At 38.5% G+C, this 16,422-nt stretch overlaps 1 protein-coding gene across 1 annotated transcript in view; it reads left to right on the top strand.

Moving 5' to 3' along the window:
* Positions 1-14,367, top strand: part of CRIM1 (cysteine rich transmembrane BMP regulator 1) — a 198,307-nt gene extending 183,940 nt beyond the window's left edge. The window contains exons 13-17 of the mRNA XM_086745319.1: positions 277-498; positions 4,986-5,180; positions 6,240-6,362; positions 8,941-9,128; positions 11,445-14,367. Of these exons, the coding sequence (XP_086601445.1) occupies positions 277-498; positions 4,986-5,180; positions 6,240-6,362; positions 8,941-9,128; positions 11,445-11,621 (905 nt within the window). The 3' untranslated portion in view covers positions 11,622-14,367. The remainder of the gene's footprint in view (positions 1-276; positions 499-4,985; positions 5,181-6,239; positions 6,363-8,940; positions 9,129-11,444) is intronic.
* Positions 14,368-16,422: the final 2,055 nt, after the last annotated feature.

Below are 16,422 nucleotides of genomic sequence, written 5' to 3'. Positions count from 1 at the left end.
TGTCCTTTATTCTCTTTTTTTTATTATTGTTTTTCTTTATTGAGTTTACTAAAAAAAAATTTAAAAGTCTACATAAACTTTATTCTAGAGCACATCATGAGATCCTCATCATATGTGAAGACTGAATAGGCATAAGGCTCTGTCCTTCTAGTTCTGAAGTAACGAGTCAATGTGTTACAGTTCCATTGTGTTTTTCACAGGTGAACCCTCTGCTGAGGAACTATGGAAGAAGTTAGCTACTGTAAGTTAAATAACTTAATCTCTTTATATTTACAGATGAACCTCTTCAGCCCTCTTCATCAAGCAATGAGAGCATACCCAGTTATTGCAAAAACAATGAAGGAGATATTTTTCTGACAGCTGAGTCCTGGAAGCCCAATGTCTGCACTAGCTGTATTTGCATGGATGGTGTGATTAGATGCTACTCTGAGTCTTGCCCACCAGTATCCTGCGAGAGACCTGTTTTAAGAAAGGGACAATGTTGTCCTTACTGTATTGGTGAGCAAATAAAAATAGTTTATAAAACTTGCTGTTTTCTTATTGGGAATAAAAAATAAGTTTTATTTCCAAATTGAAATATGTTTTCCCTGTTCTGGGGAGATGCAGTTAGTGCCTTCAGTTAAACTGGAGAGTGAAATCTGCATAGGGGAGCTTTGAGGATCGTAATTTGTCATTTTGAGGTAGAAGTGCAGGAAGATATAAATGTAATTTGCCTACAAATGTGAGAGGAGATCCTCCTGAAACCTTGGTAATATACCTTATTAGATGAAGACATTACAGAAAAACTGTCTTATTTGAAGGAAGATCTGCCAGGTAACGTATATGTTATGTCAAGATTTGTTTGATAGTATGAGGAAAATATTAATTACAACTGCAGAAGATAAGCTGAAGTATTATGCAATTTCACGGGATGGAGAAGTGTTAATAAGGCATCTAAATGCAAATACAGGACAAAACAGGAAGTTCATTAATGATAGTTATAGAAGAGGCAAAATAATAACGGATTTTTTTTTTTACATACTTAAAATGTATAAAGAATTAAGGCCCGTGCACCATTTTGAATTTGGAGTTGAAGTAAATGGTGGATGGTATAGATAGGGAAAATTGCCAGGCAATTTTAAAGTTGCAGAATTTGAGATTACTGATCACTTTTTCATTGTATTTTGAATAGGGATATTTATTTACAGATTACTTTTTAGTGAGTTTGCAGTAAGCACAAAGGCTGTAGAATGGAAGCTTTTCATAGAGAAGCATTGTACAATGCACTTGCTGAAATTAAGTCTTTGTGGCATTGTTGGAAGCATTCAGAGCTTACTATAACCTTCATTTCCAAAAACAGTAGGGGGAGATACAGTAGAAAAGAATTCAGTAAAAAGGAATATAATAAAATTGACGGGCTTTAAGTATCGTTAATTGAACATGTGAATCAACTTGCCGATCTATAAACAATACAGTTCTTCATCAGAAAGACATCAGAAAGGTTGTGATGTCCTTTCAGATATGTACCATTGATGTAGCTCTTGAAATCTTTAATTTGTTGTAAATAAAATATCTTTAATAATAGGATATGCAAGGACTTTCATCAAATAAATGCCTGGAGAAGTTAGAAAGTATCCAGATTTCAATTGCCCTACTTAGATTCCTGATGAGGACGTTTTGAGGGGAAAGTACTATGTTATCCTATTAGTACTTTCTCATTGTGGTTTGCGTACAAAATGGGAGAGATTTAAAGTTTCTCTGACAACTGTCTTTCTGCAGGCTTTTCTTCCAGTGATTGACTTTGCAACCATACATACTTTAACGTTAAAAACAATACAGAGTGTATGCAAAGTTGGGCAATCAAACTGGTAGAATCAGAACATGAGCCTTAGTACTGTACTGAAGAATTATTTAGGTCGAGGAAGGGATTCATCACAGGGACTAGTGCCATAAACTACAAAAATAAAACCTCTAGAACTTTGTGCCTACACCTTGCACATCAGATTGCAAATAAATACACACAAGATGTAGATATGGCTTTAATTAATTTACTTTGAATCCCATATAGTTGCACGATATTGCTGAAAAAGCTTAATGATTTTTCTTTAGTAGCAACTGCTCAGCAACTGTATGAAACACAGAAGCCAGATTTTAATTGGTGCTCAGATATGAAGACTTTCAATTATTATACATTTTACTAATCCAAGTTGTACTATGTTGTTAGATTGTTTTGGGGTCTAAATAACTGAAATTCATGGAAACTTAACTTTTCTAATGGTTTCTCTGAACTTATATACTCTTGCCTGAACGAGGAGTAAGGTCATGCATTTAATTTGTGTCTTCCTGGTTCTTACTGCTTTACTCTTCATTTCTTGAGAACTGTGAAGCACATCTTTGTACAGAGTCTTACTATTTTCATGTAATAGTTGATAAAATGTTTAGTAGGCAAACTCTGTCGAAACAGACCTTCTTCATTTATTGGAATTTCAAAAATTATGCAGGGCTTTAGCACTGTATTTTATTCTGCTTCTTTCTGGATACAGGTCTGGTTAATGCCTAACAAGTTAGTATAGATTCAAATTCAAAATTTTACATGCCTTGGATGCTTTGTTGTTTGTCTGAATCCTCAAATTCCTTCAACATTCTTCTTTCTCATGCAGGGAAAGATTAATTTGGAAACAACATTCTACTTTAGAGAGGATGAAGGGATATCTATTTGATTAGAGACAAGATTAGTCTTCTGCAGAAAACAGAGCAACAACTGTTTGTTTGTTTACCAGATGAGATTGATTTACTGGTGCAGCTAGAGGAAGTTTGAGAGAAGATAGGGAGAGCTAGACACAGTATTCTAAAATAAAATATCTAGACATGATGTTCTAAAAAATTGTGGTTTTGTAAGTAGGTTTCTTACTGCAAGTGCCTCTTACTTCCACTGTTCTTGAGCGCTTGTTGGTGTTGTGGCCTTTGTCTTTATCCTGTTCTTATACTTGCATAGAGATAGACACCAAAACGGGCCACACGCACACAAGATAATACTTTCCTAGGACTTAAAAGTTTCCTTTTGAGGTTCAAAGGTGCAACACTGCTATTGTGATTTTATCATTGTTCATTCTTCTAAAAAACATTTACTGTATTAAATTGTGAGGTGTTCTATACAAACTTGCAAAAGCCTGAGCAAGTTAAAGGCCTCTTCCAGCCAAACCAGGTGCTGCATTAAGAAGCTGTCCTGAGCGGGGCAACGTAGCACTTAGGGAGCAAATTAGCCCTGAGTGCACAGGCAGCGCTCAGCTTTAGGTCTGCACAGATAATGAGCAGCAGAGCTCAGGCTGTGTGCCTCATCCTCTCCCCAGCCGTATCTACTTTTTGACCAACACAGGGCTCCAGCAGCTCTATATACCAACATGCACATAATCTCTGAAAGATCCTAACATGCTTTCTGCAGCTTGCAGCCACCTTTTCCTCCCACTGTTCCTTTTCCATGTCCACTCCATATTCACTTAGAAAATCTTCTACTTGGAGAGGCTGGGACCCAGACTTGTAGCCATGGACACCATGGGATGCCCATACCAAGGACCTCTGGAACATCTGCACTTTTCAGATAGTTCCATTAGTATTTTCACAATAGTACTTCTTTGCTGGTCTCCTTTTGCATTTGAATTTACCCTGCCAGCTCTGTTGCACTGATCTGCTGACTGCTAACCTTGTTATTCTGGATTATATCAGTCTGTTATGTTGTCACTAATTAAAAGCTGTACTGATGGCCAAAGTATTTAATAAGGTTTATTTTATTTATAGTTAGAAGGTAATTCTAACTGACATATTTACATATGTAATCTGTGTGAATGTGAAACCATTATTTCTCTGACAGCTTAAGAAGTTACATTGTGATTTCATTCTGTTATCTCATGCATGTGCTTAATTTGCAAATTCATATCATCAACAGGTTTCATCATAATAATTTCTGCCTCTAAGAAAAAAAAAGTAGCGAGAAGCTAAGATGAAAGTGAGGTGCTGCTTGGCTTTTGGAGGTTCTTCTGTGTAGTTTTATTTTGATTATTTAGGAAGTGCTATAGCAGCAAAATCATCCTAGGCTAAGCAATTTGTGAGTGTCTTCTCAGTGAAACTGCAGACCGCCTAAAAGGCTTGCACAGGATGCAGCATTAAAAAATGGTGTATTGAATGCTTAGGCAGAAGTGTAAAACTTCTTTTGAGTGTTTTCCCAAGACCTACTTGCTTCATCAGGTCCAGGTCCCTATTACGTACTATGTCAAAATCTATCTGAAAAGTTGTTAGTTTTACAGCTCTGAATCTTTGGGAAAGGTGTTCTGGAACTTCCCTTTTTTGTGAGGATTAAGATCAAACCAATTTCCAGTTCATATAATACTAACCATGAAAAAATGTACTGAGTCTGGTTATTGCCCTTTTCCTGGGGTTTTCCATTGATGCAGTTACAGGGAATGATCAGATCCTCTTAAAATCTGTTTTATCATAATAAATAGTCCAAGAACTTCTAGTAATGTCACCCAAGAGTTGCTTCGTCCTTCTCGGCATCCAGCCTAATCTTTTTTTCAAGTATTCCAGACTGACTTCATCTTTCTTGAACCTTGGTAATTAGAAATGTAGGTAGTCTGGGTGTTTTCTTAAATAGGATTTACTAGGAAACAAGGAGGAGGCGTAGCTGGCAGTCTCAAACATTAAAAAAAAAAAAATTTTCTTAATTTACACAGCACTTTTGATATCATCATTTCACATCCCAATCACCCATCCTCCAGCCTCCTGCATGAGGAAAATGAGGAGAAGCAGCCCAGGCTAATTATGTACTTCAAAAGAAGCAGAAATTACACTTTTTTAAACAAAGCTTTTCCAGAAGATGTGGAGAGGGTCTTGTAATTACAGCTGGGATTTCTTTGTAGCTGTTGTTTCACTTTTGTGTTTGGGAAAAAAATCAGATTTGTATGTAATTGGCCATTACCACATGATCACACCATTCTGTTTCTCTTCAACAGAAGATACGGTTCCAAAGAAAGTGGTCTGCCACTTCAATGGAAAAACATACGCAGATGAGGAACGCTGGGACATTGACAGCTGCACACACTGCTACTGCCTGCAGGGTCAGACTCTCTGCTCCACTGTCAGCTGCCCACCCCTCCCTTGTGCTGAACCCATCAACGTGGAGGGAAGTTGCTGTCCTATGTGTCCAGGTAAGGTGATGTGACAACCCAGGTTATTGTAATGCTGGTTTTCCAGCACTGATAATAAGGGGGTTTTAATTTGTTTTGAATGTCAGTCCATATTTGAACGGTATCAAGAGGACAACAGATGTTTAGACTTCAGAAAAATGAATATTCTTAACAGAGAGGCATATAGTGCAAATACATAGTTTGAATTTTACTTACCCTGAGAACTGTGAACTCAAAAATTAGTTGCTTGTCCCTGCTCTGTCCTTTCACAAGGTTATGGAAATACATTGGTGAACTAGGAAAATGAATATTCTTACATCTCTGCAGATTCTGTCAGTGATTAACATTTCTGTCTTTTCTGACTCTTTTCATTACTTTCCAGCTATTGTGTTGCTTTATCATTTTAACTTGGCTTAAAAGTAACACAAAATTTTCTTAGCTATGGACACAAAGGACATAATAATTGCAACTGGTATTTAATGCTAGTCCTGACATACTTCTGCAGGAGTTTGTCCATCTTACTCAGTCAGCTGAGCTGGTAACTACTTCCCATAGGACAACTGGGGAGATTCAGCAGTACCCTCTCTTGCTATTCTCCTACTTTGATGATTACCAAAAAAAAGGAAGGCAAAAAAAACCAGCAGTGACAGTTTATGTATCAGCTGGGAAGATGTAGCCTTCCCTTGGTATTTTTATTGTTTATTATCACAAAGAAGCAAGGCTCTAGTAAAGTGTGTATTTTGAAATGGTATTTTCAAAAGCAAACTTGTCCACACACATCCTATTCACATTAGGATAACAATAATGACAGCACAGGTATGCTGTATACATTATTAAATGAGTTTTAAAAGAAAATCTCAGGCTAGTAACGGGGAAAATTACAGCACAGGTATGCTGTATACATTATTAAATGAGTTTTAAAAGAAAATCTCAGGCTAGTAACGGGGAAAATTCTGAAACAAATGAAAGTATTCATAGGACAAAGTACTGCAGATGGCCAAGTATATTTTCTAAATTATGAGCAGCACTGGAAAGTTAAGCAGCCTGTAATTTGTAAAACGCATTTATCTCATTTCACAGAGATGTATGTACCTGAACCTACTAACATCCCCATTGAGAAGACAAATCATCGAGGAGACATTGAACTAGAAGTACCAAACTGGCCCACACCAAGTGAAAATGACATCATCCACATTCACAGAGGTAAGGTCTGATATAAACTGGGCTAACTTAGGTCTGTGTTTATTCTCCATGTTTTAATGCATCTGCTTGTTCTGTTCAGGTAGCATCTATATAATGCTTTGAAAAGAATATTCTTCAGTGCAGAACTCTTAAATGCATTTTGCTTTGAGTAAATACGAGTCAGTCTATTAAATTGTATTTATGCAATTTAGTCTTATTATCATTCCATCTTCAGCTTGGAAGAAAAGTGTGTGTTGGTATGATGGAGTTCTATAAAATTAAGAATGTAATAAAATGATGAATGAGGAGTGATTCTGCAGTGTCTTTTCCGATACAAAATCTAGAAAGCAGACTGTTGTCAGGCCACTGGAGTCGACAGACCTTCATTTGATCCATTTGGCATTCTTATATTGATGAACAAAAACAGGAAAACATGTACCACAACTTAACATATATCATAGACAAATGCCAGACAAAAAAAAAAAAAAAAAAAAACCAACAACAAAAAACCAAACCAACCACTTCACAGGTATAATGATGCAGGACTAATAAAGTTATTGTTGTAGTTCAGCCCTGATCTGGACCAGACTACGCAGTCTCTCTCTCACTCCCCCTACCCTCCGAGAGAACAGGGGGAGATGATACAAGAAAAACGGCTCGAGGTTTGAGACAAGGACGCGGAGAAATCCCCAAATTTACCGTCACGGGCAAAACAGACTTGACTTGGGGAAAACTATTCATTTATTTCTAAAACTAGCAGGAGAATGAGACAGGGAACAAGATAACCTCCCCCCCACCCTTCCCTCTTCCCAGGCTTAACATTATCTCTACTACCTTCCCCCCCACCCCGAGCGGCACAGGGGGAAGAGGGAATGGGGGTCATGGTAAGTTCATCACGCATTGTTTTATGCCGCTGCATCATCGTCGGGGAAAGAACTCCTCGCATTCCTCCTCTGCTCCGTTGTGGGGTCCCTCCCACGGGCCACAGTCCTTCATGAAACTGCTCTGGCGTGGGTCATCTCTTCCACGGGGTGCAGTCCCTCCAGAACAGCTGCCCCAGCGCAGGCCCTCCACAGGCCACAGCCTCCTTCAGGCCTCCACCTGCTCCAGCGTGGGGTCCTCCCTGGGCTGCAGGTGGATCTCTGCCCCTCCGTGGACCTCCATGGGCTGCAGGGGGACAACCTGCTCCACCATGGTCGTCACCACAGGCTGCAGGGGAATCTTGGCCAGGAACCGCATTACTGCTCCCCCTCCTTCTTCACTGACCTTGGTGTCTGCAGCTGTTCCTCACAACAGGCTGGCAGACGCCTCTCAAGATCCTTTTTACATCTCATTCACTTCTCATCTCCTCTCCACTTCTTGCAGCCAGGCTGGGCCGATTTGGGCCCGGTCGGCTGCCCGGCGGGAGGCCAGAGGGTGAGGCCTGCAAGGCCCACAAGGCTCGTGCCTCCCCCTCTCTGCCCCCACTCAGCTGCTTCACATCTTCTCCTCCTTTTTTTTTTTTCCTGTTCTCCCCTTCTTAAATATATTATTGCAGAGGTGTTATCACAGGACATTCTGCTACCAATCAGCTTGGCCTTGGCCAGCAGCAGATCCGCCCTAGGCTCGGCCGACTCCACTGAACAAAGGGGAGCGACTTCTAGCAGTTTCCTACAGAAGCTACCACCTTAGCCCCGCCCCCCCAACAAAACCAGAACAGTTATCTAAGGATGTAAATCCATCATTTGTTTAAAACTGTGCAGAAATCATTATTATGAGGTAGGGGAAACACTTTGACACAGTCTTTGTTAACCTTTTCTAATTGAAGGACTACCTAAACTTGTGTATATTTTTTAAAAATTCAAGGATGATACATAGCATACTATTGTTTAGTGGCTAGGAGAAAGGATTCATAAAGCGTAACTGCTTTATAAAATTGTAAGCTTACACTTTTATAATTACAGCATTTTCATTTCTCACAGGCATTAGTAGCTGGCTTGCAACTATCCTGGCTGGGGATTATAAACACACACTGCAAACTGTACGGGAGTGTTGTACATGTCATTGAAAATTACCATTCTTTGCAATTACATGCAAGACTTGCTACAGTCTAGTAGTCTGCTAGCGGTCTGTTTTCATGGGCTGAATGGCACAGGTTTTGTAAGATGTTCTCAACAGGTGAGAGAGCATACACATCATAATTGTCTTACCAGGTTTATGTTTGTTTGTTTTTAAAAAAGCTTTCATCGTAAGGCTTCCAAATTTTCCTCAGCATAGAAACACAGGCTGATTTTTTTCCTAGTGGGAATTTGGTTGTGATCCGATAAGATAATGCAAATGCAACTGAGCTAGGAGGTTATTGTCAGACTTGCTTGTTACTGTGCTTTAGATTCCATCCTATTTTCTCTCTTTTTGATGCATTTTCCCAGCTAATATAGTCACTATATAAGATACTACCTTTCGGTTGTTCTAATTTCTATGCATAAGGTGACATTTCAGGAGACAAAGTCCAAATTCATGTGAGTGACAAGATCCACGAGTGGAACTTTCATAATTACTACCTTTTTTATGGTCAAGGTCCATTTATAATTACTAACAAATGCTGACGTTTGCCTTGCAGACATGAATCATCTCCAGGGAGAGTACAGAAGTGGCAGTGGACCACATCCAAATGAAGATGCGTCAGTTAGCTCTGTTGCCTTGGTGACAATTCCAATCACGATAGCGCTGTTACTGATCATCGTCTTTCTGCTCGTCAATCAGAAAAAGCAGTGGATTCCAGTGTCCTGCTACAAAGCTCCAACAAAGGTGCTTTGTTTATGTCTATTTTCAGGCTTTTGCTTTTTAGAGAAAACAGAATTAGCTAGAGTATTGTGTAGGATGCAATTGAGTTCACATCACATGAACACTCTTAAATTATTTTCTCCTTATGTCTTAAATAATTTTATACCAGTCAGTCTGTTGGTATTTATTTAGTCCTCCTAAATATTTGCGGTTTTTTTTTCACTATTAAAAGAAAATGTTTCCTGCTCCATGTAATAACGAGTTGTCACTAGATAGAAATGAAGCTCAGGAAAAAAAAAAAAAATTCAACTCTGTATATGTGTAGGTAAATACAAGCAATTTTCTTATCTGCAGTAAAACCCTTTAGAGAATATTTTTGCTTTCTTAACTTTTGTCCACTTTAAAAGTCTTGTCCAACATCAGGTACTGTATGTACTGATAGTTTTTATCACATTTTCTAATAACTGCATCATATGTAATGATGAGTAATAGTTCCATCAGCAGACTAAGCCCTTACTCAGTATTCAAATGCCATTTATATCAGTTCCCCAATTTATCCCACTTATACTTCCTAATTCTAATCAGACTTTGTCCGCAGTTGGAACACAATTTGAGAGCATCTTTTCTTCAGTTCCACCTGGAAGAGTAATATACTAATTTTAAAAATAAAGTGTCTATATTCTTTCTGTCACTGCTACTGAGCTTTCTTTAAAAAAAAAAAGTCATTTCCAAAAAGCTTGCAATTACAGTCAGAGCATAAAGTTGAATTCAACTGAACCATGAGGAATTGGTATTATTCCATTTCCAGTCTTTCAAGACAAGTAAGCAATACTACTTTCTGAATTTCTTAAGGAATGCATTTTAAAGTTCATTTTTAACTCTAGTGGATTCAACCCTAAACTCTCAGAAAGGCTGCTCTCCATCCAAGTGCTATGTGACAAAATGTCACTCATTAATTTATCCTGTTCCTTGCTGAGTGACTGATGGTTCCTAGTAATAAATTTTGGCAAGCCTGTTTTGGCTTATATTCTTTCTGTTCAAAATAGTCCACTATTTAATAAAGAACAAATCAACAACTCTGCTTACATCATGTAAGTACCAAAAGAAAGATGATAGAGAAGATGTTTAAAATTACAGAGGGACTGCTAATGTTTAGCCCTGATTCCATTAATGTCAATGAACCTCAGGATTTCTTTGTGAAACCAGTCCGCAGACTTTTGAAGATCCAAATGTAAAACCTTTTAAAATAATGTTTTGTAATAAATATCTGGGTAAAGAAAAACCTTTCCTGATAAGGGTTACTGAATGTAACTTTTTAGTAATAGAAACCCTTCTGATTTTCTGATTTAAGTCTTGGAAAAAGAAGCTACATCAGTGAAAACTGGAATTTTTAAGATTTGCAGTCCACTTGCATGCTTGTAGCGTGAGCACGCATATGCACTGTCACTAACTTCGTAGGTATCCATAGAGCATGCTTACTGCCTGTTGTCCTCCTTCGTGCTTAGCCCATAAACCTTTAAGGCATTTTGCACCCAGTGTTGTTTCACCTCCCTCTCAGCTGCGGAATCTTTCAGCTTAAGGATTCTGAAATGGAGGAATAGCTGGACTAGAAAGCCAGTACACATAGCTCAACTTCTTGAGCAACATCTTATGTGCATACATGCATGTAGATGGTTACATACTCAAACCCTCACTTACTCACATTTGCCTAAAATTAAATCCCCTATTCTACACTTATAAGCAAGTAAGGACAGCTCTAGCAAGTGCCATATCAACACTGTCATCTCCGCAATAACACACTGCCTTGCAAGGGTGTAAGGCCTAGCAAATCCCAGATAAAAGGTGGATTATTTCCTAATTAAGGAAGTAATACATAAACCACCTTGGAAAGGAATATAGAAGGATCCCATAAGACACTCCATGCCAGGATGATCTCTCCCATTCACGTAGTGAAACTGCAACCAGCAACAAAACATTTCTTCAAAATGATCAGCAATAAAGAGGCTGTTAAAGTCTTGGAAAAAATGTGCTGCACATCCGGGGCAACAAGGTTAAGCCCTTTTGTGGTGCTAGACTAACAGAGAACAGTTTAACCAGTCCATCTGGGATATGAGAACACCAGAGCTCCATTCAGAAGATAAAAATGGTGATTCAGAAGAGCGTGTTGGTCTGTTACTGTGCCTAGCGTAAGCCTTTACCAAGTTTAGCAAAAGTCCGGACTCTCATTGCCGATTTGATTTTGTTTAGTGCTTACTGACTTGAACCTCAAGGACTTTTTTAATTATGCGTGGAATATAAAAATATTTTAATTTACTTAATATTCCCTTTCTGTTTTAACAGCCTTCTTGCCTAAACAATCAACTGGTATATGTGGACTGCAAGAAAGGTACCATGGTCCAGGTGGACAGTTCTCAGAGGATGCTAAGAATTGCAGACCCAGATTCAAGATACAGTGGATTTTACAGCATGCAGAAACAGAACAACCTACAGGCAGATAATTTCTATCAAACAGTTTGAAGAATGGCACCCTTTCCAAGGATTTAAGAAAAAGAGAGAGAGAGAGACTGTCTGCTATTAAATAAAACTAGAATTGTGCACTTGCTTAGTGGATTGTATTGGATTTGTGACTACATGTACAGCTCTAAGACCTTACTGGGATGAGCTCTGACTCCTGCAATGTGCCAGAAAAAGCATTCCCACTTTTCCTTGAGATAACTGACCAAGTGTTTTCTTAGAACCAAAGTTTTAAATCTTGTTAAGATGTATTTGCTTGTAACATAGCTATAGAGGTTTTTTGGGGAGGGGAAATCAGGAGCGAGGGGTAGGCAACAAGGTAAAAGGAAGCTTCAAAGACAAGCTGGTAATGCTTGGCTGGAGAAGAAAATAAAGAATACTACCGAGCAGCAGGATAGTGGTTTTTTTTTTTTTTGCTGCTCTGAAAATGCATCTGTTGCAGCAAAGCCTAACCCCAGGTGAAAAAAAAAAGATGAAAAGGTCTGAATTTTTTTTTTCCAGCTGTTGCTACAGTAATATACTCCTAGAACAGAATTTGTCACATCACAGGTGTGGTGTAGCTGCAAATATTTTTCTATATGATGAGAAGCTGCAGTAGTTAATGACATAGCAAGGAAGAGGTTATAGCAGAAAATAAAGGGTGGGTTTATTAAGGATGTATAAAATTATACCTTGTGCTGCTTTTTGTTTTTATTTTTGTTTTCTTCAAAGCTGATTGGCTAGATTAGCCAGACTTCGGCAGAGTTAGCAAATGACTGAGGCCTAAGTAATTCCTGATATGAGCACTGGATCTTTTGACAGCAGTATTGAAGGAAGGAAGGAAAAGTCAAGAACACCATGCAGTTCCGGGGGCTTTTGTTTGTTTGTTTTGTCTGTTGTGGTTTTGTTTTGTTATTTTGTATCGATCTCTGGTTGTTCATACAGGAGAAGGAAAAATATTTTTGTTGGACAAAGCTCTTGCTTACAAGAGAGTAAAAAAAGAGACTGTTTTAAGGTTGTTGGTTTTTTCCTGTTGATGTTCTTATTTACTGGTATGCAGATTTAGAAACTACTTCCATGCTAGGAAGCTGCTTAATTTTAATTGTATATTACTCAAGCACCTTTTTTGAAGCTCAGAAAAAAAAAAAAGGAGATCATGCTTCTTTAAACTTTAGCATTATAGGAATATTTATGTAAATATAAATATGCTAAAAACAACAAAAAGTATTTGTATGTTTGTGTATATATATGTATATACAAATGCATGTAAGTATACATATGTATATATACGTGCATGTGTATATACAGTATACATATATATACTGTATATATAAAATACTATGTATACAGTATATATTTTTTTCTATTTTTTTTTCTTGTTGAATGTATTTTTATCTGAGAGAGATTTTACCCAGAGCAGAAACAGATAAACAGGCATTCCATATCAATGCTTAATCGCTTGTAAGTTTAGGAAAGACAAGAAAAGAGCATCTCATTCTACCTACAGTTTGATTTGATTTGATTTGAAAGTATTTGTGTGCTCGCGTGTGTGTGTGTGTGCACTCTTGTGTTTGCGTGTGTACAGTACGTGCACGATTATAGCAGTAAGCGTTGCTCTTGCTACATTTCAGGGTGTTTCTTATTTTTCTTTTCCTGCTTAGCCTTAAAAAGGCTTTTTAATGAATGCATTGGCTAGAGACACTGATGACAATATACATGCAGCACTAATCAGCTCCATAAAATAACACCACCGGCTCCTGGATTTTCTTTTTTTTTTTTTTCTTTCTTTTTTTTTTTTTTTTTTTTTTTTTTTTTCAAACAATTGTTTGAAACAACTACTGGAATATTGTCCACATTAAGCTGGAAGTTTGTTGTAGCTTGCCTCATTTATAACTCTGACTGTATAATACAATGTTAACTTTCCAAACAGGTCTTGGCACTTTTATACTAATTACCCATTTGTGCATTGCCTTTTTTCTTTTACAAATGCTTGTCATAAGAGACACAGATACCCAGTATGCTTAATGTGAAAAGAAAATGTATTTTTTGTAAAGGAACTCTCAAGTATTGTTGTAAATACTTGGTCAGAGGTTGCTGAACTTTAAAACTGAAAAAAAAAAAAAACCTAATTTATTATTATAATGACCTAATTTATTAATCTGAAGATTAACAATTTTTTTTTGTTTTAGAATATCAAAAAGGTGTTCTAGCTGTTTGCATCAAAGAAAAAAATAGGTGTATCATTAAGGGTCAACATTTTTTCTGCTTATGTAACTCCAGTTTCCAACCACCAATAAGAAAAAATGTAGTCTCCCCAATGTTTTGTACTCAATCTGATATTGAAACAGAGATGTTTCTGTCCAGTTACTACAAAGATTTTGTCAAGACAAAACATCCATTCCTTGCATAAGAGTAAGCAGTCTTTATCCAGAAATTGTAAATGCTTGCTTTTGTTTTACAATCAAGGCCATATTCTGAAAATATTAGCAGGATATAGGACATGGTGTAAAATGTTTTTTATTATTATTATTTTATTATTATTATTTTAAAGATATGATTTATCCTATGTGCTGTATCCATTACACTCTTTTACTTTGGTTCCTGTTGTGCTCTTGTAAGAGAAATGCAGATATAATTTTCTGAAAAATAGATGCATATGTGGCACTCGGAGTGCACTGCGGTTCAGCAGATTGCTTGTTTACTTTTTTAACTGTAAGGCGGTTTCTTGTAATTTGGCTCTTGGCAGCACAATAAAAAAATTTTAAACCTATTGATGCATATTATCTTAAATGTTCGTATTTATTACTTCTGTACACTGGTCCTTGAGACATTAGTTTATAGCTTGAGATTTTTTCCCTAGGAGAAGGAATTCATATCATTGTCCTGCTGACTTTAGATCAAAACAGTTCAGAACATACTGTGGGTAAAGAACAAGTTGCAGTTAGAGAGGGTTCGGGGTTTTACCCTAAAGAATTTTCACATTAGAGGGATTTGTGGAATTCCAAATAGTTTCAGCATTCAGTAAAGATCAATCTCTCAAACGCAAAGTTAGGCCTTTGCTCTGCTATTGAGTCCATGCGGTATAGTCGTACCTGTCAGAAAGCTATCATCAGTCGTATGGGACTCTAATACGAGCCCCTATAGGAAGTGTGTGGAATCAGAATTTGCACTTCATGGACTTCCTGAGCCACAGATCATTTATGTACCTATTAGCCTATAATGTTTTGGGTTTTTTTCTTCTATTAATTTGTAAGTCAATGGACTTGATGTAAAGTTCTGCTGTGTAACTTCCAGAGGCAAGTTTTTCAGCTTAGCTACTTGCTCTGTTAAAAACAAAATGCCTTTTTCCCCTCTTTGAACCTGCCCTCTTGATGATGTCATTTGATATCCCTGACTTTCTGCATTCAAAGCAGCAGTGGATCAGTATCTATATTCCACCCATTAATTTAAAGACCCGTGTCTTTTGTCCATTTGTTCTCTGCTGAAAAGCCCAAGATAAGATTATCTGGGAGCTCTTCCATACCTTCTGGATAACCTTTGCCATTCCTTGTACTTCCCATTCTATTACATCCTTTTGAGATCCAGGGTAGAGGGACTGGAAACGTCCACATTGTTGAAACATGGTATACCCTGGATCTAGCATCATATTTGCTGTTCAGATTGCTACTGACCACTAGGTCAATGTTCCTGCAGAGCCAGCTGCAATAATCCAAAATGCCCAAGTAGTAACAGTTACTGCAAAGCCCATAATTGACTTTGACTAGGAAAAATTGGTATTTTTGTGCATCCCTTTACATTTGTATATGCTGAATTTCCAGTACCTTCCTCTCCCTTGCTAGTTACCTGTTCCAGCATTTTTGCTCCTTCCTAAGACTATAGCTATGGAAGACTTGCACCGTCAAATTCTGCCTGCAAACATTTTATTTTTTCAACAAAACAGAACAAAAAACACTGCGCTACTGTACAAAACAATGGTGCATCCACATTTGAACACTCAAAGAAGTCCTGGCGTCCTTTGCCCTGCTCCCAGTGTCCGAAAGGGTCATATTTGGAATGCCTATGTATATAGTGTTTGTCAGCTTGAAAAAGGAGTAGCTGAGTAGGATAGGATGGAAATCGTTAAGGTACCTCAGTGGCACACAGATGCTTAACAGGGAATGAATTTTCCACTCACTGTGTCGCTTTCCAAACATCAAGTAGGAAGTAGGAAAAGAAACTTTCAAGGTGGCTCAAACAAATTCAGGAAGTTAAGCAGAGAAAATTCCAGCTACGTACTTTGGGACATCAAAAGTTTACAGTGGCTCAAGAAAGTACTGGATAAAAAAAGCCCATCATAAGCTATTGCACATGGGGACACGATATAAACCTAGCAAAGGGTGGGCATGGGAGTGACCGTGCTAGTAAGAACCAAGTATCTCCAAAACTTAGTTTTATATGCGTTATGTGGCTGAATGGACGGGAAAATTACCAACAAAACTCCACCTATCCTTAGGTTACCATGTTACAATGAAATTACTGCAAATACCCCTCCTTTCCCCTTCCCGCGGAACGGCCTCTACTCGCTGCCTCACCGGCACCTGCCGCTTTCCGCGCACAGAAGTGGCTGCTGCAGCCAATCCCCGCTCCCCCCCTGCCCTGCAACCGGTGCCAGGGCCGGGCCCCGCCAGCCGCCTGCCTCCGCCTCCGAAGAGTGCGGCCGGGGGCCGCCCAGCCGAGCCAGCCTCTACGCTGCCGCGGAACCAGCGCCTGCCTCCGGTTCCCCCCGCCAACGGCTCCCCGCCCCCTGCGGCCGTTGGGTAGCCCCGCGCCGTCACACGCCCCGCCC

Source organism: Chlamydotis macqueenii, chromosome 3, assembly GCF_036417535.1.
Source record: "Chlamydotis macqueenii isolate bChlMac1 chromosome 3, bChlMac1.mat, whole genome shotgun sequence".
NCBI classification, from domain to species: Eukaryota; Metazoa; Chordata; class Aves; order Otidiformes; family Otididae; genus Chlamydotis; species Chlamydotis macqueenii.
Note: the sequence above shows the minus strand (reverse complement) of the source record. Positions and strands in the feature narration are given on the sequence as shown.